Here is a 27,379-nt window from a genome sequence, read left to right on the forward strand (position 1 = left end):
CGACTGGCGTCAAACAAGGCTGCTGTATGTCAGATTTCTTATTCCTCCTTGTGATAGACTAGGTGATGCAACACACAGACAGGGAAGAGAAATCGGAAAGTTGATGGGACTTCTCAACCATGCTTAAAAATCTTGCGGATGATATTACCCTACTATCATCAACAATGAGCCATATCCAGTCCAAGACGAAAAACTAAAAACGAGGCTGCCCTCAAACAATATGGCTGTGGATGGTGGAGGTTGGGTGGAACGGTGCTAGCTGGGGCTCTGGAAAGCGCCACGTCGAGCAGCCTCCGACCGGTCCCAGTGGAATAAAACTGTCCATGCTCTGCATTTCTTCTGGTATTGAGAGAATTAAGACTAAGGTAATGCTGCCAAAAAGTCTGGATGTGAGTGGGTATTTGTAAATCGTACTTTTGCCCATGCTCGTTCCGCCACTTTTCGGCTACCTTCTGTTCCGATCTTTAACATCCGTTTCACCAAAGCAAGCCTATCTTCCTCATATGGTGTTAATTAGTTACAATTAACCCACTTGCTAGGTTTCGCAATTCTCATCTCAAGGTGGCAGTTTTTAATTCTTTGTTTTTTTTCCTTCTGTTCACCATTTTCTCCTGATTTTTGTGAATCCCCTTGCCAAATCTGTAAAGACCTCCATTGTACAATATTATTGTCATGTATTTAATCGTCTTGTCTGCTCCTTCTGCAATGATGTACATGTAATAAGAAGAGGCTCAACGTCATTGTCGAACTTCTCCCATTTGCCTCGTTGTTACCGGCTAGCTACTACAAGGATATAAGTTTCCCTCTTTGATTCTATCTGCGTCCCCGTGTTTGCTGCTCTGTTGGTGTTTCTAGTTCTAATCGTTTACAGGCACACGGACGCTATGGTCGCTATGCTCAATCTTCTTTCATATCACAATCAAAAAAATATTTCTGAAAATGTAAGCACAACATCATACTTCAAACTGTTTTCGATTTTAATTTCATGTTATTGTTTTAATGAAAATCAGTCTTGGGAAGTTTAGGAAAAAATGTTTATACACACACACTGTACATGTTTTATTTAACCAGTTACTTATTTCAATTGGTCGGTCCAAATGGTAAACTGTGCTTGCGGATAAGAAATTAAAAAATGTAATAGCTATAAGCCTTCCATTAATCTGAAGAGGCGGAATTCTTAAATTGTCAGAAAGATCACTTTTACTTGAAAGAGCAATTGTGACTCGTATCTTAATATTGGTCGACACTTCATTGTTAGAATGTGTCACGGAAATGTTTCCCGTCGTCTCCGAGGGAGATACTGAATGTTTATTATTACTTCCTGGAATGTTAGTCTGATGTGAATGTACGAACGGCTTGTGATACTGCTGTTGTAGGATAATTTCGATTGCTAGTACACTCTAGCTTCCTTTTGTGAATGTTTGAATCACTTGGAAGTCCTCAGGTCCTTGAAGCATCTTCTGTACCAATTTATGTTTTAATACATTTTATTAATATTGGTTAATGCGTGTAAAAATGACGCATTTTGAATTTAACCAGCTTTCTTTGTTGAAGAAAGCACGATTGAAAATTATAAATAGTTTTGTGAAGTAAATAACAAAAAGAGCGATAACTTCTCATTTACGTAAAAGTTTATCCATGTAATTTATGCTTAATTTTGAACGCCAAATTGATGGGGATGTAGAATTATACAGCATTGTAACACTGTATTGAAGGGGGAAATGTGCTGTGAGGAATGTGTATTCGGCAACTTGGTTGTATCAATGTAAAACTCTAAAGGAACGATGAAAAACAGAAGATTTATAAAATATGAAAAACATAAAAGATACCTTATTCTAATTATTTGTATGTTGTTTAACGTCCCTCTCGAGAATTTTTCACTCATATGGATACGTCAGCATTTGCCGGTTAAGAGCTGCAAATTTTGTCCTGTACTCGGCACTTACGGCTCTTGAGCAGTGAGGGATCTTTTTCGTGCCAGCACCTACTGTGACACTGGACTTCGGATTCTACTGTCTCATCCGAAGGACAGGTCCCCGCATCCCACGGTGGGATTCGAATCCGCGGCGTTAAAGGCCGGTTTACACTATGCATCTTGACACATGCTTCAAGATGCATGCATCTTTTTAGCCCCATGCATCTTGTTATTTACACTATGTGTCTTGACACATGCATCCTCTGAATACATAATAAATATTCAGTAGTTTTCCTCTGATTTTCCCGCCACTCTATCAAAAACAATGGAGGTTGAAGACGTTATTTTGCCAGCATGTTTAATTATAATTGCTGCTGCAAAAACCATAGTTGAAAAGAGAAACAGAAAGAAGAGAGTTTGGGTCCGTCCCTGGATTCAAAGAAGAGAAAAGTTTGGAGCTTACAATTCCCTCATGAGAGAACTTTCTTTGGAAGACCCATGTGGTTTTAAAAACTTTTTGAGAATGACCAAAGAAGACTTTGATTATCTGCTAGAAATGGTCTCTCCTCTTATTCAACGTAAAGACACAGTCCTTAGGAGCTTAATTTCTGCTGCAGAGAGATTATCATTGACACTCAGATTCCTTGCATCAGGTAATTTTATTGTAAAAATTAAATGGATACAAATTACTTACACAAACAATAAGAAGACACAGAGAAATAAAATCTAAACATTTATTTTCTAGGTGATAGTTTCAAGTCTTTGGAGTATTTATACAGAGTACCGGTTTGCACACTTTCGGCAATTATTCCTGAGACATGCTATGCTATACATAGAGCTTTACAAGAAAAATTCTTGCAGGTATGTACCTTTGTTCCTTTACATTTGAAATTCAAGAGCTTAAAAATTGTTACAAATGTGTGTAGGTCATATAAGATGAGGTTTCTGGCACATTATTCGGTGTGTTCTGATATTGTGGATATGACTGCTGAAATGTACCAAATTGACTCTCAAATATAATACCCTGTATTTTATATTTTATGAGTCCTTTAATTCGATCATCTTTAATTTTTTTCAACTCATTTGCTACATGTTTTCTGAAAATATCATCTTCATCTTCTGGTAATTTCTCATCATTTTTCTTGGTGTGTAGACTTTCCAAAACTGAAACAGCTTTAGCCATGACATTGTCTGCTGAAACTTTTCTTTTCTTGGGAAAAGGGTTCGGGGTAATTCTTCCCTCTGAATTTGAAGTTTCTGAACATTGTGATGAAACCTCCACATCATCGTCTTCATCTTCATTTTGTAAAACAGATGTATCCTATAAAAATAAACATTTATTTAAATTCAATTATATTTTATTATAGGTTCCAAAATCAGAAGAAGATTGGCTTGACATTGCAAAAGAGTTTTATTTGAAATGGAATTTCCCAAATTGTATTGGAGCTATGGATGGAAAGCACATTGCCATTAAATGCCCAAAACAAAGTGCTTCAATGTATTTCAATTATAAAAACTTCTTTAGCATTGTACTCTTTGCTGTTGTTGATGCAAATTACAAATTTATATATGTTGATGTTGGATGCAATGGACGTATAAGTGATGGCGGCGTATTTGCAAATTCAGCTTTGAACAATGCCTTAACGAACAATTGTATGAAAATTCCCTCTGATAGAGAACTTCCTGGAAGGATGAAAAAGATGCCCTATGTCATTGTTGGAGATGAGGCATTTCCGCTGAAGAAGAACCTTATGAAACCTTATCCTCAAAGACAACTTCATGTGTCCAAAAGAATTTTCAATTATCGGTTGTCAAGGGCTCGGCGAATAGTGGAAAACGTTTTTGGAATTTTGTCAAATAGATTTGGTATTTTTAAAAGAACAATAACTTTGGAACCAGAAAAGGCTGAATATCTTGTGCTAGCTTGTTGTGCGCTGCACAATTTCCTGCGTTCCAGAGAATCTGCTACAATGTACAGCCCCCCTGGAACTTTTGATGAAGAAAATGAGGACGGAAGCTTGAATTTAGGAAACTGGAGGGAGAATGCATCATCTCTTTTTGAAACAATTCCTGAGCAATGTGCAAACAGATCAACTAACGATGCAAGAGAAATTCGTGATGAATTTTGTGATTTTTTCAACACTTATGGTCAGGTACCATGGCAGTGGGAATTGATATACGCAGACATAAAATTAACTTACCAAATTGGATTTTGAAGTTCTTGGAGTAATCTGACTTCTCAAGAATTTATCAAGCTGATCAAAATAGGCCCATTTACTGACATACACATCATCAGTCCCAGCACCACTCCTCCTGGACTTGTTTACCTTCTGCAATTCTCTGGAATAGTATCCCCTGAGACTGTGTATCTTGTTCAGAATTTGCTCAACTAAATTGAAAAGCAAAAAATAAATAATGAAAAATAAGATGTAATTGATTATTTATTATTGTGTAATTAATTTTTAGCATTTAAATGATACTTTATTTTACCTTATTTACCTTTATTACTCACAATTTAAACTATGTTAGGAAAGAGTTTTTACCTGTAATAAGGAGGCCCTCAAACTCCTCTTCTAGACTTCCTTTTATTTTTACAAGGGCTTCATTTCTGGTGTCTTTTTTATGGTAATTTTGAGAACCTACATTCCATAGGCATTCCTCCTCATAATAAAAGTCAATAAGTCTTTCTAATTGTAGTTTGGATAAATTTATATCCTCTTTGTTTTGATTCTTTTTGGATGCCATTTTGGAAAGCACGTGGAGGAAAATTGTGCTAATTATCTAATCCCACCTCTGACCTTAATTTTAATTGGTCAGTTCCATGCATCTTGAAGCACAGAATAGAACAAGTTCTATTCCATCGTTCAAGATGCAAGACCCATTTAATTTGACACAAGGGGCTTTTACACTGTGAATCTTGACACATGCATCCAAGATGCATGCTTCAAGATGCATAGTGTAAACCGGCCTTAAGATCAACACTCTAGAGCAGACGCTCTGACCACTGCGCCACGCACGTTCGGTTATGAAGTACATGTATGTTCTCTTTTTCTCCGTTATCATTGTTGAGTTATAAACGCTATAAAATGAGACTTTTTTTAATTCTCTACTAGTAGTATAGCACTGATGTGAAGCGTCATTTTAAGATCATATGACAAGAAGTCGCAGAGGAGAAGGATCCAAACTTTTTTTTTGTTTGACTACAAAGTGTAATACAAATGATGCGTAAGTTAAATGGATCCTAGTGGTAACTAAGGATGAGGTCTTAATTTCTTCCCTCGATTCTGGGGATTTTTTTAAATTGATCCACGCCAAATTGTCACTGTCTCACAGGAATAGATGAATGAAGATGAGGAGAGAATTATTAGTACTCACTGAAATTTGAAACAAGACGTTGAATGTAAAGCATTAATTTTTGTAGTCAACTTTTGCGTGAAAACTAAGTTTTCCTACAAGTCTCTCTGTGTAAGTTTTCAAGCACATATCGATTTCATACTACAGCGCTGATTTGCACTCAGTCCTCAATCTTATCTTATTTTATGTTGCTTTGTCTTCTTAATATATCGTTATATTGAATATGATGGCCTAAAAAAATTGAAGCCTTTTATCGGTATATGGTGACGTCTCTTTATGGGTGAAACATTTAGAATGAGACGTAAAACAAAATACAATCAATCAATCAATCAATCCATTCACCATCGCCCAATTGTTCAATACGTGAGCATGCTTCGTTCCTTCCGGCATTTTAATAAAAATACACACAAAAAAGATAATATTTCCCTTATCAATCGGCGATCCCAACTAAGGCACACCAATCAACTGGACTCTTGCATTCGGTATACTTCATTCTTTTTAATTTCGTACACATATTTTTATTTTGAAATGTAAACTTCTGGACACATTTATTTTTCAATATTCTAAAGCGGCCTATTTAACCAAGATTCGTCTGATAAACATGTTTATATATTTTTTACCATTTATGCCCTTTCAGACCAACGAGTATACTTTTATAGAAACATATATATCATAGAGTTAACAGCATTGATCCGGACCATTGCATACTATCTGCAAATAGACAGACATTGATTCACTTGTGAGGGCGGGTGCTAAATCAATAATCCCGAATGACAAAACATCATCACCAGTCAGCAAATTCACCCTGCCTTCTCGTTTGGTTATCCTGTGTATAGCTGGTACTACATCTGCTTATGATCAAAATACATTTTAACCGTATAACATTTGAGTAACTCTTTCACAACTATCATGAAAAGGTTATGGTGAGAATAAATGACGTTTTGGGAAACGTAAAAACCGTTGACATTTAGAATCAAGCATTTTCTGAAGGATGTTAAGGATGATTGTTACAAGAACGTTTTTAATCGGAGAAAATTGCACTTTTGTGGGAAATTGTGGTAACATAGCGCATCCGATTGATTCTTTAATAGCACCTATCATCAAGACGAGTTGTTTTGGTCTAAAAGCGAAAAAAGAAACTTTTAGACCAAGGAACTCGTCTTGCATCTGTGATTTTTGTATGAACCTCACCGTAAATATCCCATTCGCCTCCGCAGCTGAATATTAGCACCCTACTAGTGTACAGGGCTTATTTGAGCTGAGCTTAGCAGACATTTGATTTGGGATTATTTCTGTTGACCTTTCTGGGAGCTGAGAGGTATAATAAAATGTTACTTTTGAAGTTAGGCTGTCTCTGCTCCCACAGCTGCTCCCACGACATAATCGACTTTCTTCCCTGTTGGTGTTTCCGATAGTTTTTCGTTCCCTCTGATATAGTAAAAGCGTTTTCTTAGTTATATTATGGGTTCGGTTTCCAGAGGATTCACATTCGGAAATTTGAACTGATAATAGAATTATAAATCATCGGAAAGAAAATCCTTCTGCGTCTCTGCAAACATTTTATACTTCCCAGAATTTGATTTGCTTCCGTTATTCCTTTAGTTTTAGATTCTTTTATCCTGCATCCGGTAAAATCGTTTTTACAGTACAATATTGTAACACTGATCGAATATATAACCCTTTTGCAACATGAACATAAGGTGTCTCAAGAAGACAATAGCATATAAGAATGCGTATGGCTCTCCTTGTGTTTCTGTATTTGGCGGTGGTCTTCCACTATTTAAGAAGGAAGTCATGGTTTTCAACTCTTAAAAAAAATATGACTGATGCAATAATTTTTTTAATGAAATCCCCCACTGAAGCTAAAAGGAATTTATCATGAGAACAACCAAAACATCTGATCGGTTATCCTCTGCTTTGAACTGTGCGGAGATAAGGCAGCAAGTTCTTGCTAAGCAACAGCAACAGGGTTCCAGCAACAGTGTATCAACTTAATTGCAGAGGTACTGACTCTAAAATTAACAACACAATCAAAGATAATAGAGCAGCTGCATTATCAGCATGTTGTATAGATAATTGGAACGTCAGAGCAAAGATTTTAGATCTGTCTAACTGACTACAAGTAATTGACTACAATCGCGCAACATACTTCATTGATTCTGATCTTTTAAAGCCATTTAGATATACAGGTGACTCTAAAATTAACAACACATATTTCATTGAATTTTACTCTCTATCTCTCGAAGTTTTGAACCGTAAAATTGATGCAGCCTGGACTTACCTGAAAAACAGTAAACGCATGGGGCTGGCATGGAGGTGTTAATTGGGTGTTTACATAGATGACACTACACCTGTGGGTCGTCCGTGTGTTGATATAATTACAATGTAATTGGTTATTATTGGTAAATAATAAACCATTAATTCACAATTTATTTTGACTTGAAACTGAGACGATAATTTTTAGAAAATGATTGATAAACGTTCGTTTCAATAAGTTCCCATAGACTATGACCTTTTATTAGAGGCTAGATAATCCCAGTATGGCAAATATTGCACAAGAAATTCCTTTCTCAAGGACTAAATACTGGCTAAGAAAAATCTGGTAAACACTGGTGAAGGACCCGTCCTGATCAAGCCGAGGAATAGCAAAACTGACAATGATATTCGGGTATCATGTAATCATGAAAAAAGAACAAATAAATATTGAAACTGTAGGAATTCATTTTATTTATTCAAAATACGATCATAATTGTTGATATCAAGTAAATTACCTGTAAAATATGATTGAAAACGAGCAATTACTTTATTTACATATACTTCCGGTATATTTAAAAGTAAAACATCCGGAAGTGAAAATTAGGATTTTATATACTGATCTCTCGAACTTTTCTCGCGGTCCCTTTAACCTCGAGAGATCGAGAGTCACCTGTACTGCGAATCTTGTTTTTCTCGAACTTGATGGTTCGAGAGATATCCGATGATTCGAGATATCGAAGGTAAAATACTGAAGAACAATTAAGTGGTTGGGACCTCAAAATCATTTCGACTTATCAGTGGTAATCGAGATTTTGGTGTTCGATTCACCGAATCTCAATTGTATTTGTAGTTGCCCTTCAGAGTTGAGTAAATAGATGCAGAATGAATAAAGGATCAATGGATAAACTAAAACATACCTCTAAAGAGGAAATAGTCAAGAATATAGACAAAGGCTTGACTGTAGCTTAAATTTGTCTTAGTGGAGTTACGTCTAAGAGGACTGTCCTTCTCCAGTGTCGAATATCTACGGATAAAAAATTGATTTCATCAGTAGACCGGTAAATCCTAAACCTTGACCAAGGCTCTTGCACCCAACACATACATTTAGGTCTAGTCCTAGTCGTCCGCACGGCGCAGTGGTTAAAGCGTCTGCTGTAGAGTTGCGAAGTAAGGAGTAAATCCTTACGTCGCGGGTTCGAATCACACTGTGTGACCGGTCTTTCGGGTGAGACTGTATAAACCTACACTATGTATGTCCCCGTTTCGTGTCGCAGTAATTGCTGGCACGAAAGAGATCACTCCCTGCTCAATGGCCGTAAATGTCACGTGTAGGACAAAATCGGCAGATCGCCGCCGGCAAGTGGTGGCGTCTCCATATGAGTGAAAAAAAACTCGAGAGGGGCGTTAAACAACATATAAACAACGCCTAGCCCTGAGAGTATGACTGTGAGCTTGAAGAAGGCAAATACCGAGAATAAAATACTATCTTGATGGGATATGGCAGTTCCACAGACAGTGCAAGGGAAAATTTCTGTCTTTCATATATTAACTACAGCTACAGTATTTACTTTTTAAGTAAGGAAAATGAATGACAATAGACAGAAACATCTGGAACTATTTGATCCACGAAACTCTGACTCACCAGCACCTACAGTTTCCTTGTTCGAATTGCAGAGGAACATTTTAGAATTTAAAATTGAAAAAAAATTACCATCGGAAAGTACCTTTCAATACTCATCACGGTAAACTTAGGTCTGGGATTTTTTGACATCATAGACAGCTGCTTTTTCCGTTAAAACGGTACTCGTAAATTATATAACTCGTCTGTTCTTCTTGTCATTGATCATTTTATAACTTACACAAAAAAAAAATGGTTTAAGGAGGCTGGATCCTGTTATCAAAAGTTTTGAGAGTGTTCTGATTGCACACACAAGTACTCCAAAGTTGATATTAAAAACTAAATAAAAAGATGTTTGAGTTTCTGATTGACAACATCTACTTGTTTTTAGAGATCAAATCTTCAAACAATCTGCCGGAATTCCCATGGGTACTAGTTGCGATCCTTTGTTATGTAGCAATAAACGCTTATCATCTGAACATAAGTCACTCATTTGATTAAATATGCAAAAGCATGCTCTACGTCGGAACAATTTCTAAAACGAGACAAGCTATTGACCAATAAGCTGATAAGACATGGATGTTAACAGTCTCATTTCAAAACAACATTTCGCAAATTCTATGGTAAATACAATAACCTTGCCTTCAAATACAATTTAACCTTAAGTTCAATGCCGAATGACGTTTTTCTTACAAATTGTTCGGACATTAATTCATTTGAAGATAGGTACAAAATAAATAATTGCTACTGTCTTAAGTTACTTGAATTATCTCCGAATAAATTGAAAAAAAATACATCTGAATTCAAGTTTTAAATGCATTAAAGACGGGTGTAAATAATTGCATTTTTCTTTAGATAATTGACCCAGGTTAAAATGAATTACACTCATCTTTAAAATCCCTTACAGATATGTTCAGTCAAATTATATGTTTAATTTATTTGGAGAAACAAACAATTAATTTAAAGTTAGGTACAGTATATATCCACAAAGGATTTGACGATAGGCATAAATCAACTGCATGCTCCATTCGACACTTGATTCTTCTTTTAAAATTACTGTCTAAGTAAATACATCCGCTTTCAAAAAGACAATGTTATCTACAGGGTTCTTAGCTCCTTTTGGCCAAACCCCACTCATATTTCATGAATATTCATAATCAATATTTAGCGAGCGGTTGTTTAAGGACACGTTAGTTCATCGAGGTAAACCAGAGAGTGACACGTGTCATAAGTTGAAATATTTAATTAGTTTCAAATACTTTCAATAAATACACATATATTAATTAATATTTTTATGAATGAATTATTCTAAAATTTATATCTTCAAAATACCTACCTAGAAGTGAGTTATAATTTTATTTTTCCACTGTATACGCATTTTTCTACAATACTATTGCAGTGTTATTTGTTGCTAATTTTTCATCATTAAAACACGATAAAATGCGCTATTCTTTGTAGTTTCTTCACATTATTTCAAAATAATTTTATCTTTAGACATTGCGGTGATATCAAGTCAAGTGCAAAATAAAAATTCTACATACTTCAATTTGTTAAGAAATCATAGCAATTTGAGGTTAGAAATTTTTTTCTTGACAATTTTTAAAATTTATTCTCAATAATTTGAGTATCATTTTTTTTCATTTTAAGAAAGAAAATTTAACCATTTTGCATGATTCCTTCAGTGTAAAAATCATGAAAATTGAGCTAAAATTGACATCAGAACAAGTTTTTATAAAAGTTGACTTTTCAATGAAATATATAATGTAAGAATGCAATTATGACTCACTTATGGCCAGGTACTGTCGATATACTATGAATTAATTAATTTGTCTTATCAATATCGCGTATGCATGCTGAAAAAAAATCCATGAAGCAGTTTAAATGCTTGTACCCCACTCCCTCCATCCCCCTCTCTCATAGTCATAGAACAGAGAAAAATTCAAATTTCAATATCATATATGTATAATTAAAGTACCAAAAGAGAAGAAACTGACTTCAAAGGCATCGATGATAGAACACTTTAATTTTTATATGCCTCCGAAATCGAAGATTGCCTTTTGCCCATAACTCTTGAATGGACGTGGCTATAGCTTTCATATTTCACACGTCAATCCCTTATGACAAGAGAAGGATCACTTCACTGACTTCACAAAGGCTAAGTTATATAGAAAGAACTTTTTCCTAAGTTCATTACACGTTTTAAGTTTTATATAGGAAAGGTAAATCCTAGGAAGAAACTAAATATTGCGGCTACATATCCAAGACTTCCTATGGAGAGAGAGAATGTGTTTGAAAATCCATAACTCTTGTATACGGATGATTGTGTTCTCTATAAAACTGCTTTACTTTGCACGTAAATACTAGGATTTCAATAATTGGCAAACATGTGTCAAAATTAGTCCATTAAGGTATATAAAAATGTCAGTTCACAAAACTGGAGTCGGCGAAATAGATGTACACATACTGGAATAATTCCCCATCATTTGAAGAGCACACCTTTGTTAACAAAAAATAGCACATGATTTGATCCAATTATTATACATGCATGCATACATAATGTCTTTATCTACATGTACATGTATATTTATTAATATATTACAAGTATTTTAATGAATATTAAAATAGAATTCGAAAAAGGATATTTTAGATGAATGGAAACACTTGTTCACACTTTAACGATATATACCAGTAGATGTTTCTCTCAAGAATGGTTGCATCTAATCTCCTCTAGGACGTAATTATTGAGAAGACACAAACATAACACAGTTTTGTTTTCTATAGTATTCTATACATAGGAAAAATTATTATTATACCTCCCCCTCTCCCGTGCTCCTCCAGTTCCTACGGTCATGAGATTACAACCAGTTATGCTCCCCGCTTAATACAATGTATAGCTATGCAAGAGATTTCAATGAATTTCCTTTTTTAACTTCTTTTAGTATTTTCATATCTGTAGTCGCGAATTTTAGCATGGCATTCTTATTTTATATATCTTTAACCTAATGTGGAACAGTCATTGGAAAAGCATATTTTTTTTATTGCCCTCACATGTGTTCATGTTCAAGCAATCATTTTTAAATTTCATTCAATAATTGACAAGTAGAAAAGTATAGTAAAAACAATACCTGGGATCGATACCTTATAAAGAGCAAAATAAAGTAAACGTATAAAACGTAGAACTATATTTTAAAAAATACAAATGTCGTGTGCTCGGAAGGGAAGAAGGCTTGAAAGGGTGTGTCTGTGAATGCTTAGTTCTAGCAGCAAACTTCGCAATGTTAAAACATACATGTACTTCTGTCCAAGTCCTTTGAAAGTGGGGATAATCCCTCCCTTTTTGAAGCTAAAAATATAACCAAGACTGACATACTGAGAGTTGTAGATAGAGCGGAGGAGTTATTCCATTAGTCCTTATTAAATTATGCACAACTTAAGAAATTACTTAGGAAAAATTTAAGATAAGATTGTTCGTGAAACAGCTGTGACAAATCTTAGAAACTTCCTAAGTTATAACTTAGGCACATCTTAAGTTATGTCTTACGGCATATCAAAAATTTCACCTATAGGACCGGGCTCGGTTTTATACAAAAAGCTTGTCGATATTTGATTAATGACCTGAATACATATAACAATTTGTTTTTCCTAAATCTTTATTTCAGTGAGTAGAGATTGGAGGAACGGCTTTTTATTGATTTTCTTAGTTTGTTATCTCCAAATGTGATAATTGATATTTGTCTTTACTTCTCTTTGTGCGTAAAGGTAATGTCTACTGTCTCTGAAATTCTATTCTTTTTGTCTAGGCTATTTATCCGTGGATATAATAAAAACTTGTCATTAATGTGTGCAAATCATAAAGGCATAAATGAAATCCAACGGAGTGCATTAATGAAATATGTAGCCAGAATCAATGTGATTAAATTATAAGGAATATGTACAATTGAATTCATCGCAGCTCAATGCCAAGAAAATTGAGTAACACAGAGTGAGTTATTCTTGTCATGAGAAACTAATACTTCGTTCCAACACAATTACATTGGATTGTTACGATTTGATATCTCTTTAGTGTTTCTTATATCAAGAATGGGCATGCATAGGGGATAGAAAATTGACGGAAAAATACACAAGTCTATAAAAAAAATTAAAATGGTCTTTGAAAAGAAATTTAAAACTTTATAAGTGTTGTCAGTGGCAGACTTTAAAAAGAGAGTAAATTTCAGCGCATATATCAACTGAGCTAGTCTGACTATAAGAATGAGTGGCGTAAATTTAAAGCAGATTATGAAAATCTGGTTTCCTAATTTTTTGTAGGTTTTTTGTGAATTTCGACCCCAGGGCAGGGGTGCCCCTAAAAAAATCTTATCTTAAATTATTCCTTACATCCTAACCTATCAAAATATCACAATTTTATTTAGGGGCACGCCTGCCCTGATGGACTTCAAGGCCAAAATTCATGCAAAAATCAACGCTTTAAAGGACAAAATGGTGTTTCTATCAACTTTAGAGGTTTATTGTAAAGTTGCAAATAATAAATTTTAGGTATAAAATACAAATTAAAAAAATTTAGACACATATACGGTAGAAAACAACAAATAAAGACTGATTTTTACATGTCACTTTTTCCGGGAAATTGTTCTTTACTATAGGTCAATTCTTTTGTTAAAGCGAATACATTCTTTGACCTTTTCACCTTGACCTTAGAGTTTGATCCACTTTTATAAAAAAGAAAAGAAAAAAAGAAATCCACACTTTAACGTTGGCCATATTTTCAACTGTTGGTGATAGTGGATTCATACTTCACATGTGCATTCATTGTGACAAGACCTTTTAATGACTGTAAATACATGTATACCTTTTAATCTTGACCTTAGAATCTTACCCACTTTTCTAAATCTTTAACCTTTGTCGTAATTTTTGAACAGTAGGCGCTAGGGCTTGAAACTCATATTTCACAAGTGTATTTTTGTGACAAGACTTTCCTTTGGATACCAACAATTTTTACCTTTTGACCTCAATACTTTGTTTAAAGGTAATTCCGATAGTTCAGGTTGACTGGCAGAAAAATTTATAAAATTCGTGTCCATTTTCTATTATGGAACAACATTTGAATTACCAGTAAGTTCCTACTTGATCTGTACAAAGATCTCATAATTAAGTAATATTTGCATGACCTTTTCATTGACCATACTGTTGAAAGGAGAAGCATGCATACAAAGCGCATACAAAGCTCACATAAGGCGAAAGGATTACTCATGCCACAAGGGCATGACTTTACATTGACCAAAGGTCATTCAAGCAAGTTCAAGGCCATTTAAAATTGGCAGAAAAAAAATATAATTTGTATCCAGTTTATCAAATTCTAACAGGGTAACAGTGGAAACTAATACTTAACACAATATTGATTAAGAATTACAGTTGTGTCACGTTCTTGACCAAAGGTCAATTGCAAAAGTTCAAGGTCAGGGGCAGATTAAAATGTAAATTTGAGTCACAACTTTGTAAATGGAAAAAAGGGGTTATTTTCACATTCTCTGCTAGTTTTTCTTAACAAATGTTCTTTTATTTATTTATTTATTTTACTTTATTACCCGCATATCATATAATTTATTTAACGTTAGCTATTTTTTTTTATGTATTCTTCACTGTATTCCATGCAGATGCAAAAGATTAACTTTGTTTTTAATATTTATTTGAAACAAAAGATACGATAAACAAATGAACATCAGTTATAATATTTAAAATTCCATTGTAAAACCTTTCCCTAACTTAGGATACTGCGAGCGTGATTTACAGCAATTAGTAAGATCTTGTATTATTTTTGTAAAATTACGGAAGAGCCCCCTAGTGTCTCCACTCATGGTTATCGAACCATACGTTGGGCACTAAAATATTAACATTACGCGTGTTGAGATAAGCCGGAAGGTAGCAAAATGCTGCAGATCGGTGCAAAATTGTGCCTGACTATTGTAATATTTCTGGGAATCAAGGACGTTTCGTCAGAGACAGTTCAGGGGTCCATTCTGTTAAACAGTGGTGTCTTTGACAAGGTAATCAGCTGGTAGTAAAATTGTGTACAACATGCATCCATTCGGCTTGTGGAATAATGATGAAGTACACTTTTATGGCAACTATACGTCTGTCTAGAGCAATATTGAAAAGTATTTTTCTTAATCAAAAAAGCTGTTGTCATTGTTTTTGCAAATAGCTGTATATTATACTTATTTTTGTCTTGCACTGTATGTGGAGTTATTGTGATAAGGTAGATAACTCTATCCATAATTTTGTATAATGTTGATGGGCCTGGGTTTCTTTCATGATTGGGCCGCCTGGCTGGTAATGCAGTGGTAAAGGGTTAGATTCCCAGTCCAGCAAAAATTTTTCTTCTTTCCTGTGTATTGCTAAAAAGGGAGAGAGGAAAAATGCAGCGGACCAGACCAGATTCAATCCCTCATTTCCAGTGAGTTACTCTACCAATTAACTGTGCTATCTGGCCACCATGGTGCAGCTATCAAACCTGTCTGACTGCCACATTCCTCCCTCCTGAAAAGTCTTAGGCCCCTGAAGACAATAACTCAGACTCTTACCTGGCAGGTACCTTCCCTCTGCCAGGGAAGAGTCTAAGTTAGTGTCTTCAGGGGCCCAAGACGGAATGTGATGGCCAGACAGTTTCGATAGCTGGTGGCCAGATAGCACAGTTGAATAGTAGAGCACCTCACTGGAAATTCAAGGAACACAGAATTGAATCTGGTCTGATCCGCTGCATTTTTCCTCTCTCCCATTTACAGTAATACACAGGAAAGGGATAGAACAACTAGAGTGTTGGCCCGATGGGAGATTCAGGGGGCCTGGTATCGAATCCCATGCCATGCCCTGGAAGTGACGGGTGAATCTCCCATTGGGTCGCCACTCCTGTTCTATTTGTTGCCATTTTCAACATATAAACTTGCAATTGCATGCTACATGCAGGTACAAGTCCCTAAGGGCTAAAGAACATGGGTAGTGGGTGTCTGGTGGCAAAGTCAATTAAAGTTGGGAGTATGTTCTTTGTAGTGCTTTTGGCTAGTTGTGGATTGTTGAAATTGACTTAAAGGTAGCTCAGTGTCAGAACATCTGACTAGAGAAGATGGGGTTCACTTCCTGGTCCACTGCCATTAATTTTCTCTGTTCCTGTTACATTTGTTAACTATAGAGAGGAATCTTTCAGTTGATATCAATATCATCCCATTTATCAATAACACATAGTCATTGAGTTTCACTAATCAATCTATTATGTTGTAATTTTACAGGTTATTAGTAAATTTAAGGCGGTATTGGTTAAGTTTGACGAGACCTACCCTTATGGAGACAAGCAAGACACATTTAAGGCGGTGGTGGAGGCCACATTGTCACAGTCTGATATACTCTGTGCGGAGGTGCAGGTAGCAGGTAAAATATCAGAAAATCAAATGGAGCATTATGTTTAAACTGGCAAGGGTACGGAAATGATGAAGATAACAAGCACACAGTGATGGATCTAAAAAAGAATTCTATAAGCAATACAAATCCGTTAATTAAGAGGCATAAAATGCAGATCTCAGGAAATTTCAGTGGTGGGACCAGGTACCTAGGAGGAGTAAGCATCCCCTGTTGACCAGTGACACCTATTGTGGGCCCTATCATTGATTACGCAATGATCAATTCATATAAATCTTTCAGAACGTGTTTAAAAGTACTAATTTCAAAGCATTATGTTGATGCCATTTGGCTTGAGATGCAGACGTTTTTTCATTAACAAGGGCACTGCAAACCAGAGCATCTCTTCATAAATAGTATGTCTGTAAATGTCAATATGGCTATCCTTTCCACATCATACTCAGTTGAGAAATAATGTGAAATTCAATACATGTATATGCATATACATACTCATAGAAAAAATGCTAATTTAAATTAATAAAATAAAGAAAGAAAAGTGTACAAAATTATTTCAAGACATTCCATAAAGCTTACTTTATGATCCAATGCCAGTAATTCCTTTCAAAGGAATACTTGTTCACTCTATGATGTATCCATCTTTAAAGTCTGCATCTTATATTTTTTAGATTATGGAGAGAAGGAAAATGCAGACATTGCTGAGAAGTATGGAGCAAAGAAAGACGACTTCCCTGTGTACAAACTGTTTGTGGAGGGCAAAGAGGAACCAGAGACCTACAAAGGAGATGTCAAAAAAGCTGACGATATCAAAAAGTTTTTGATCAGAGAATCAGGTAAATCTAGTCATAATTTACCAGATGATGATTTATTTCTGCAAAAAAAAAAATAAATCTCAAAAAAAGAAGAAAAAAAATAGACCAGTAACAAGAGATACATTTATATATTGTCATCTAAACTGGATTTACTTCATACAAGGATAGAACTAAAGTCTACAACAATATACCCAGTATTGTTTAACAACTTTTTAAAAATACATGTACTTCTATCATATCTTATTAAAGTAGTTTGAGCTCTCTTAAAGCCATATGACCTTTTATTTTTATTTGTTAAAAAAATAATTTGTCATACCTTTTTCTAGGTTTGTGGCTTGGACTGCCAAGTTGTCTTGAAGACTTTGATAAACTGGTTGCAGAATTTAGAAAAACTCCGGATGACAAAAAAGCAGAGATTTTCACAAAAGCAGAAGAGTTAGCACAAAAATATACAACAGAAAAAGATAAAAGAGCAGCAGAAATTTATGTAAAAACCATGAAGAAGCTAGTAGAAACACCAGAATTTGTGGACACTGAAATTAAACGGGTGGAAAAATTAAAAGATGGTAAAGTCAGTGATAAAAAGAAGGAACAACTTAATGACAGACTCAATATTTTAACATCATTCCAAATGAGGCTAAAGGATGAACTTTGATTTAGTGAGGAAATTGTAACAAAAATTTAAATCATGCATTTAGAAATTCATGTATTACAGATCATACAACAATCATGAATGAAAGCTGTAAAATGAGTTGTTCCCCTTATTTGAATTTTACAAGGTGTATGCATTTGATTATTCTTTTCTACTTTTGTAACTCTCTATATATGGAAAATGTCTCTGATTTTAAAAGTGTTTTATATGGTGCTATATTCTGTGAAATGGAAGTTGAAATCATTTTTACATTTTTGTGGTGTATTTTCAACCAACCAAATAATGTTTCTGGTGAAATGCTAAATAAATTCTAGAAAATAACAAGTGTTTGAATCTATTATACCAAAATAAATTCAAAGTAAGGCAGTTTTATATCACTGGGCATTAGTTTATCAGTCAAGCTCCAATGCATCAAGTCCATTTCAATGCCTAGCTAAACAAGTGATATTAATATTGCATAAGACTGCATTACTTTACCAAGAAAAAGATAAAGAAATATATAGGTGTTTATTATGTTTTTAATAAAACATTACAGATACAGTCAAATCTCGTTATCTCGAACTTAATGGGACTGATGATTTGAGGGTAAAATACTTAAAGAATAAGTGGTTGGGACTTCCAAATCACTTCAACATATCCATGGTATCCGAGATATCGGTGTTTGAAATATAAAAATTCAACTGTATTTCCATTACTAATACATTGCTTTGTAGAATAATTGTCCTCCGCTTTCATGAAAAGAAGTTTTGCACACAGACAGAAAAGAAATATATGGAGATAACCAACAGTATTCAAGCTCAAAAGTTTATATAACAATACAAAATAAGAGCAGAGCAAACACAGACCTCCAACACATCAGAGGTGGGATCAGGCGCCATTGAGTAATGAGCATCCCCTGCGAACCGGTCACACCAACCATGTGCTACGACTTTGGCTTTGACCTCAAAATAAAATTCATGGCAAAAGCTCAAAGGCTTATCGAGATATCGCATGTTACAAAAGTGTTAAAACATAATTTATGAGTTTATGACCTTGACCTATTGACCTCAAAATCAATAGGGATTTCCTTTAGAGCGTAGAGAATTGTGTGAATTTTTTTTTTGCAAAAGCTGAAAGGCTTTCCGAGATATTGCGCAGAAACAAAGAAACAAATATATTATAGACACAGAAATACGTGCAGCTAGAGGTATATATGAACAGACAGACTCAAATTAATATCCCCCACTTTCAGTGAAAGTGAATTTAAAAAGACCCCGAATATTGTATCAATTTCTCAATTAGGCCATCCTTTAAAAAATGTTCGTTTGCCCTTTCCCTACCGATGACTAAAACTAGACCGAATGAACCCTTCTTTTTAACCTCCAGGTAACGATTTTTTTTTTATTCTTGTCAACAAGCATGGTAAATTTTTTTGAAAAACTTTTCCCAATTTACCTATTGATTTATTCATTTTTTTACGCTGAGTCGGGGGAGGGAAAACAAACATTATTTTAAGGAGGACTCTGTTTTGAAAGTCCTTTGTATGAAAATGAAATTGAAATCACTTGTGTTTTTGGGGAGGGGGTGTCATAATGACAAGCAAAATATATATTTAAGTTAGCCAATCCAAACTTTTAAGAACTATTTCTTTCGTGTATGTGTGTGTGGGGGGGGGGGGGGGGGGGGGGATTAAGGCAGACAAGTTGTCAATTTTCTTCTGATACATGACTCTCATTTTTAGTAAAAGGGCTAATTTTCTGCGTTACTTTAAAAAGAAATTTAGGAACTCTAACATTCAGATGGGAACCTGGCAGTGATGTAGCATCGTTTTTGAAAGGGGGCAACCAGCAAAGAAAAGGCAACTTACCAAAGAAAAACTTGACGAGAGAGAGAGGTCCATTTTAAAACTCAAACATACTTCATTACCCTTATTTGACTATACTTAACCACATCCCCCACCCCACCCCCAAAAAATAAGGGGGGGGGGCAACCGTGCTTTCAGTGAACGTTTTCTATATAATAAAATGTTGTATGTCAGGAAAAAAGAGGACCAGGCCCCTTGATGCTATGCGCCTGCCTTGAGCTCCGGCCTCTCTAGACTGATTAAAAACGAAAAAAGGTATTCAATTTATAAAGACCATATTTTGTACCTAATAAATGAATGTTCCGATATTTTTAATCACAGTAGTATTTTGAAGATGTAATCAAAAAAAATGCTCCAACAAAGGAATTTACAAAATTTTGATTATTGTCCAATTAATTTCACCTTGAATTTTACATTGAAGTCTATGGGCAGCGCATGTTTTTATAAGACATTGTAAAAAGTAATTTGAATTTCAAACAAATCTCTTGGTGAAAATATGCATAAACTCCCTTTTTATTTAAATTATGAAATAAAATGAATTATTTGCCTCAGAAATTTTGAGAAATCAAAAATTTTCTTCTTTTCATCAAGGGCGTATAACTCTTCAAAACTGACTGTCTCCTTACATGTTATCCGTCCACAGGCACTTGGGGTATGGACCCCCCCCCCTTTCCATTTTTCTTTCCTTTTAAATCTGGGGTCGTGTCATGTTTTCCCCTATTTTTCCATTGTTTTGTTTTGAACATATTTTATTGTATAAACAAAAAGATTGGAAACAAGTTCTTTCAACTTACGCGTTCCTATCCTTAAATATAACTATACGTCATGCAGTTAAAATACATGTAGTACATAGAAAAAATTATACAAGTGAAATATTTGTTCAGTAACATAACAATTTAAAATCTACAAGATTCGTCAATAAATTTATGCACAGCAGCAAAAATATATGTGTTTGTTTCTACAGGCAAATTTACATCACCACATAATAACAAATTTGTGTCAATATTAACCAATTCGTCAAGTAAAAATAGGCGATTAAAAAAGATTATTCCTAGCGTTTGGATAATTTCTGCAGGCAAAAAAGAAATGATAAACATCTTCATACTTTCCACATGAACATAAAGGGCTATTAATAATATTTCTTTTGTGTAAATCATTATTAAGTATACAGTTGTGTCTAAGTTTAGTATGGATTATATTTGTATAACGTTTGCCAAATGAAAAATAGATTGGGGGATTTTTACTTTTTTACTATTTTTCCATTCTAATAAGTATGGTGGCATATTTCTGCCCCTTGTGTGCAAGTTATTTTTCTATCAAATATGTCGACATGCAAGATAAATATGTTGACATGCAAGATAGTTATGTCAACATGCAACATAAATATGTTGACATGCAAGAAAAATGCATCAAATAAATATTATGAAAAATCTCAAATATCGCCCACATGAGACATCCAACATGCCAGATGCTTTTTAGCGTGCAAGATAAATATGTTGACATGCAACTTATTTATGTCGACATGCAACTTATTTATGTCGACATGCAACTTATTTATGTCGACATGCAACTTATTTATGTTGACATGCAACTTATTTATGTTAACATGCAACTTATTTATGTTAACATGCAACTTAGTTATGTTGACATGCAAGATAAATATGTTGACGTGCAACTTATTTATGTCAACATGCGACATATTTATGTCAACATGCAACTTATAAGTTGCATGTCAACATACTTATCTCGCATGTCAACATAACCAAGTTGCATGTCGACATAAATAAGTTGCATGTTAACATATCTAAGTTGCATGTCGACATAAATAAGTTGCATGTCAACATAAATAAGTTGCATGTTAACATATCTAAGTTACATGTCAACATATTTATCTTGCATGTTAACATAAATAAGTAGCATTTAGTATGTTGGATGTCACATGTGGGCAATATTTGAGATTTTTGAAGATTGTTTTATAATATTCATTTGATTGCAATTTTCTTGCATGTCAACATATTTATGTTGCATGTTGACTTAACTATCTTGCATGTCAACATATCTATCTTGCATGTCGACATATTCAATAGAAAAATAACTTGCACACAAGGGGCAGAAATATGCCACCATAAATAAGCACTATATGTTATCAATAATGTAACTCTTTTGTCTCTATATAAGTTGTTTTCAGTGATTAAATATATGGTTTTCGTCTGATACCTAATATGTATCAATAATGAATTAATACTCCTTTGTCTCTGTAAGCTGTTTTTAAATATATCGTTTTCGACTGATGCATCCGTCGAAAACGATATATTTAAAAACAACTTATAGAGACAAAAGAGTTATATTATTGATAACATATATGAGTGCATATTAGAATAGAAAAATGGGGAAAAGATGACTCGACCCCAGATATAATGGGAAAAAAAAAAAAGGAAAGGGGGTCCAAACTCCAAGTGCCTGTGATCCGTCGTGTGAATTTGGTTCATTTCACTTAATCTAGGATCGAATGTGTTTTAAAACTAGTTTAAAATTATTTAACTGCAATAATGTTGCCCTCTCTTACTCTCTGATATTTTTATTAAAATGTTGAATTAATATTTTCATGAGAAAAAATGAAAAGGGCTGCATTTTTACAGCTAGAATTGTATTATATAATATAATAAACCAATTTATAATATATACATGTAATTTGTTATAAGACAAAAAGTATATTCTAATTTTCGGGAAAAAAGTATGATAAAAACGTTTTCCCGTGTCTGCGTGGATTTTCATTTCAAGATTTGATATCTATGCATTTACTATTGATATGTCTTTCGTGTAGATTTAAGTAAAGGAAAAATTATTGATCCGCCCGTTTGTTTAATAAATCACTGCTTTCACTTTCAGCAAGTTCGGTCATGTTTCCCGCACCGTTATTAGCAGATTTAATGAGATTAACGACAGTGCATAATTAACAACACTAGGACTCATTTACCATATGGTCACAGTTTTTCGCTTAATTAATCAAATCAGCTTGTAATTAAAAATTAATTGGTGTAATTTACATTGAAACATGTGCTTGATACCTAAACAATAACAAAGAAAGTACATCCCATACGGTTGGATGACTTTTGCATGTGACTTTCTCTTCGTCCAATCAGAAGTTACCTTTAATATGCTTATGGTAGAATGATAACGATTTCCGCTGGTTGAGGCAGGGAAACTGACAGATCCAAGGAGTTAATCTACAAAAATAATGTGGTAGAAGAAGGCTTTTGATTTCACTGTGTTTGATATCAAGGATGGCAGAATCTTTTTCGATTGAAGGTGCCCGTAGCGGCCAAATGCACTCTCTTCTTGGCGAATTCAAGGGATTATATGAGGGACGTCTCAAACGTCTTGATGAGACCGAGGGCAAAGGGGAAGATACATTAAAGGTATAATACAGTTCAAAATCAATGTGAATTCTTACCTGTGATACTTATTGTTCGCATTAATTCTTGTGACAGAAACTGTAATAGTCATTCAATGCATTGTTAGACATGTTAGTCTACAATTATGCATGGTCACATGAACTGATGAAGAATTATTGACAAAATTTCTCATTTTCAACCAACAGATTGCTTGCGAGTTAGGAAATTGACTATAATGCATATTTCATCTATGCTTTATGTCATGCAATAAATAAATCAAAATGAGATGAAGCATTTCTGCAAAAAATATTTTTTTTCAATAAAAATTTACAGATGTCATTTCTGTACATATCTATTCTTCATCCTGCATGTTATGTAAAAGAAAAAAGATCAAAGACAAAATGTGCCTCATAAATCTTTTTATATCCACCCCCACCCCCTACTCCACCCACCTCTGCCCTTGCTATGATATCCCAAGGTTTATCTTCTCCCGATCTGCTACTTAATTATTATTTTGTATTAAACCAAAATAAATGCACAAAAACAAAATTGGTATAGATTATTGTTCTAATCAATTTCATATCAGAGTTTCTCTTGTGTATTTTCGTTAAAAAGGGGAGAGAATATATTTTAGTTTATGTAAACTATTTAGGCCAAAAAAAATAATAGTCTTGTTTCCTGCTACCAGCCAGAAAAAAATAGGATAGGTAGGTAGGAAAATTATTTTTTTTTTGATTTAATTTTATTTTTTCCAACGGTGTTTTCTGGATATGAACTACTACAAAACCAAAATGAACATGTCATAGCTAGGTCAATATCATCTTTTAAAATGAAATTCCATGTCTTTTGATGCACAACAGTGGAATTTTATGAAAGTCCATATTTTAAACATATATTTCATGTAATACAACTTGAGTATATATTTTTTTTTCACTTTTGAAACAAAATTCCTAAAATTTTAATTTTTTCCCCAAAAGCTTAAAAAAACTTTAGGGTCGGGTGCAAAAAAATAGGGTAGGTCGGGTAGCAGGAAACAAGACTATTTTTTATTTTGGCCTTAGCAGTATTTTTATTCAGTTTCAAAAATTGTTTTGTGTAAAGCAAATAAAAAGAAATAGGCGTGAAGATTATATTTCATATGATATTCATTCAATTAACAGTAAAGACATTTAAACCTTTCTTCATTGTCATTATATTTTGAATCTCAGATAGTTCAGATGGATTTGGTAATTTAAAATTCTAATCATCGATCATCATGTAATTTGATGATTATTAAAAGGTATCAGTCTTAAGTCTGTAGCAGTAATAAAATTATCGACCAGATGAACTGTAAAATTCAACACAGTCATCTTTTTGCATGGCTGGAAAAAAATCTGGTATACAATAGATTGTGAAGAAAGGAGATGTTGAAAGTTTAAAAGAAGAGATTTGAAAAAGGATTTACATTCTAGTGGAATTAAATTGAATGACAGTCATGTCTGCAGTCAAGAGATCTGAATGCATGACTATAAAGTCATAACCAAGATCCTCACAGCATTGTTGTAAACATTTGAATAGTGTGTCAAACATAAAGATATTCCCTCAAAGCCACAATTTTAAAAAATATATGGTTGTATGGGATGTTTCTGACATACAATTTACCTATTTTCTCCTTTAGAATGGCACTTAAATGGTTAGGAGAAGTTACAGGTAAATTTATACTTGCCAACATTGGATTGTGTCCTGCTGATAGAGAGGTTTTGACTTGTATTTTATGGAATACAATGTATTTACTCAACAGAAGTCTTATTTGTTTGGAAGTCTTTCGTGTTAATGAAGATCTACAGGTGAAAACACCTATCTCATAGGTATCACATCCAGCCACTTTCAAAGTTTAAAAGACATTCAAACTTAAAATATCCTGGTTTGCATGTCGATCTGTTCATTGAGAAGTTTTTTAAAATGAATCCACAATTCTGATGTTTTTATTTATTACCCATCTTGATTGACTGTGATTTGGTAGAGGGTGTCCTATCTCTCTGACTGTTAGCTTTTTGTGTCTGGGCCATATCTTGCAGTTACATGTACACAGTTCTATCTTTTAATAAAAAAAATTAACAAAGGGAAATAAATACTAACTAAATATTTCAATTCAGCTTTTATTTTATGAATTTTGAAAAGAAAACCCTTGTCTTAACAATGATAGAGGTCAAAAACTGCTCGGGTATTTTTTTTTAAATTTCGGCCGTCAATGAAAGATGTACTCCTGAAGACTCATCAAATTTGCCCCTACCCAATTTTTTCAATGCCTTTTTTGCATGTAGGAAAAAGTGTTTGACATATTAAGTAATTGGTTTAAAACATAAGTTAAATTTGTATTCATCAATATAAGAGATGTACCTGTTTTGTAGACTCGAGTGCGCATTCTGCAGGCATATGTCAATGACCTTAGTGAACAAAATGATGTCCTGGTATCCACCTTAGAAGAACTGGAAAAAGAGGCTAGAGATAGGGTCAGCTTATTGGAGAAAGAACTGAAAAAGGCCACAACGTCAAGTAAGGTAGGTAGCTGATAAATCTACAACATCCAGGTATAAAGATTAACGGAGCTATAGCATCCAGTAAAGTAGGTCACTGGAACTACAGCATGCCTCAAAGTAGATTACTGGGACTACAGCATGCCTCAAAGTAGGTTACTGGGACTGGAGTGGTACTACAGCATCCTGTAAAGTAGGTCACTGGGAGTGGAACTACAGCATCCAGTAATGTAGGTCACTGGAAGTGGAACTACAGCATCCAGTAATGTAGGTCACTGGAAGTGGAACTACAGCATCCAGTAAAGTAGGTCACTGAGAGTGGGAATACAGCATCCAGTAAAGTTGGTCACTGGAAGTGGAACTACAGCATCCAGTAAAGTAGGTCACTGGAAGTGGAACTACAGCATCCCGTAAAGTAGGTCACTGGAAGTGGAAGTACAGCATCCAGTAAATTAGGTTACTGGAAGTGAACTTCATCATCCCGTAAAGTAGATCACTGAGAGTGGAACTACAACATCCCGTAAAGTAGGTCACTGGAAGTGGAACTACAGCATCCAGTAATGTAGGTCACTGAGAGTGGAACTACAGCATCCAGTAATGTAGGTCACTGGAAGTGGAACTACAGCATCCAGTAAGGTAGGTCGCTGGAAGTGGAACTACAGCATCCCGTAATGTAGGTCACTGAGAGTGGAACTACAGCATCCAGTAAAGTAGGTCACTGGAAGTGGGAATACAGCATCCAGTAAAGTAGGTCACTGGGAGTGGGATACAGCATCCAGTAAAGTAGGTCACTGGAAGTGGAACTACAGCATCCAGTAAAGTAGGTCACTGGAAGTGGGAATACAGCATCCAGTCAAGTAGGTCACTGGGAGTGGGAATACAGCATGCAGTAAATTAGGTTACTGAGAGTGGAACTACAGCATCCAGTAAAGTAGGTCACTGGAAGTGGGACTACAGCATCCAGTAAAGTAGGTCACTGGGAGTGGGATACAGCATCCAGTAAAGTAGGTCACTGGAAGTGGGACTACAGCATCCAGTAATGTAGGTCACTGGAAGTGGGACTACAGCATCCAGTAAAGTAGGTCACTGGAAGTGGGACTACAGCATCCAGTAAAGTAGGTCACTGGAAGTGGAACTACAGCATCCAGTAAAGTAGGTCACTGGAAGTGGGACTACAGCATCCAGTAAAGTAGGTCACTGGGAGTGGGAATACAGCATCCAGTAAATTAGGTCACTGGAAGTGGGACTACAGCATCCAGTAAAGTAGGTCACTGGAAGTGGGAATACAGCATCCAGTAAAGTAGGTTACTGGAAGTGGGATACAGCATCCAGTAAAGTAGGTCACTGGAAGTGGGACTACAGCATCCAGTAAAGTAGGTCACTGGAAGTGGGACTACAGCATCCAGTAAAGTAGGTCACTGGGAGTGGGAATACAGCATCCAGTAAAGTAGGTCACTGGGAGTGGGACTACAGCATCCAGTAAATTAGGTTACTGAGAGTGGAACTACAGCATCCAGTCAAGTAGTTTGAGTTGGACTACAGAATCCAGTAAATTTTCTGAAACATTTCTTGTCATTAAATCAGAAATGTTTAAATTCAGGCATGCATGCA

At 34.8% G+C, this 27,379-nt stretch overlaps 2 protein-coding genes across 13 annotated transcripts in view; both read left to right on the forward strand.

Moving 5' to 3' along the window:
• Positions 1-14,976: 14,976 nt before the first annotated feature.
• LOC134252031 (endoplasmic reticulum resident protein 29-like) lies at positions 14,977-18,338 on the forward strand. Its single transcript, XM_062734451.1, has 4 exons — positions 14,977-15,187; positions 16,427-16,565; positions 17,219-17,383; positions 17,689-18,338. The coding sequence occupies exons 1-4, from the start codon at positions 15,071-15,073 to the stop codon at positions 18,015-18,017; spliced, it is 750 nt and encodes a 249-aa protein (XP_062590435.1). The 5' UTR covers positions 14,977-15,070; the 3' UTR covers positions 18,018-18,338.
• Positions 18,339-23,026: 4,688 nt separating this feature from the next.
• LOC134252002 (putative leucine-rich repeat-containing protein DDB_G0290503) overlaps positions 23,027-27,379 on the forward strand; it is a 44,545-nt gene continuing 40,192 nt past the window's right edge. For all 12 annotated transcript variants that reach the window (XM_062734400.1, XM_062734401.1, XM_062734407.1 and 9 more), the window contains exons 1-2: positions 23,027-23,276; positions 25,643-25,792. In XM_062734400.1, coding sequence (XP_062590384.1) covers positions 23,142-23,276; positions 25,643-25,792 — 285 coding nt within the window. In that variant the 5' untranslated portion in view covers positions 23,027-23,141. The remainder of the gene's footprint in view (positions 23,277-25,642; positions 25,793-27,379) is intronic.

This window comes from Saccostrea cucullata, unplaced genomic scaffold, assembly GCF_032062105.1.
Source record: "Saccostrea cucullata isolate Sc308-1 unplaced genomic scaffold, CSIRO_AGI_Scuc_v1 ctg6, whole genome shotgun sequence".
Classification (NCBI taxonomy): Eukaryota; Metazoa; Mollusca; class Bivalvia; order Ostreida; family Ostreidae; genus Saccostrea; species Saccostrea cuccullata.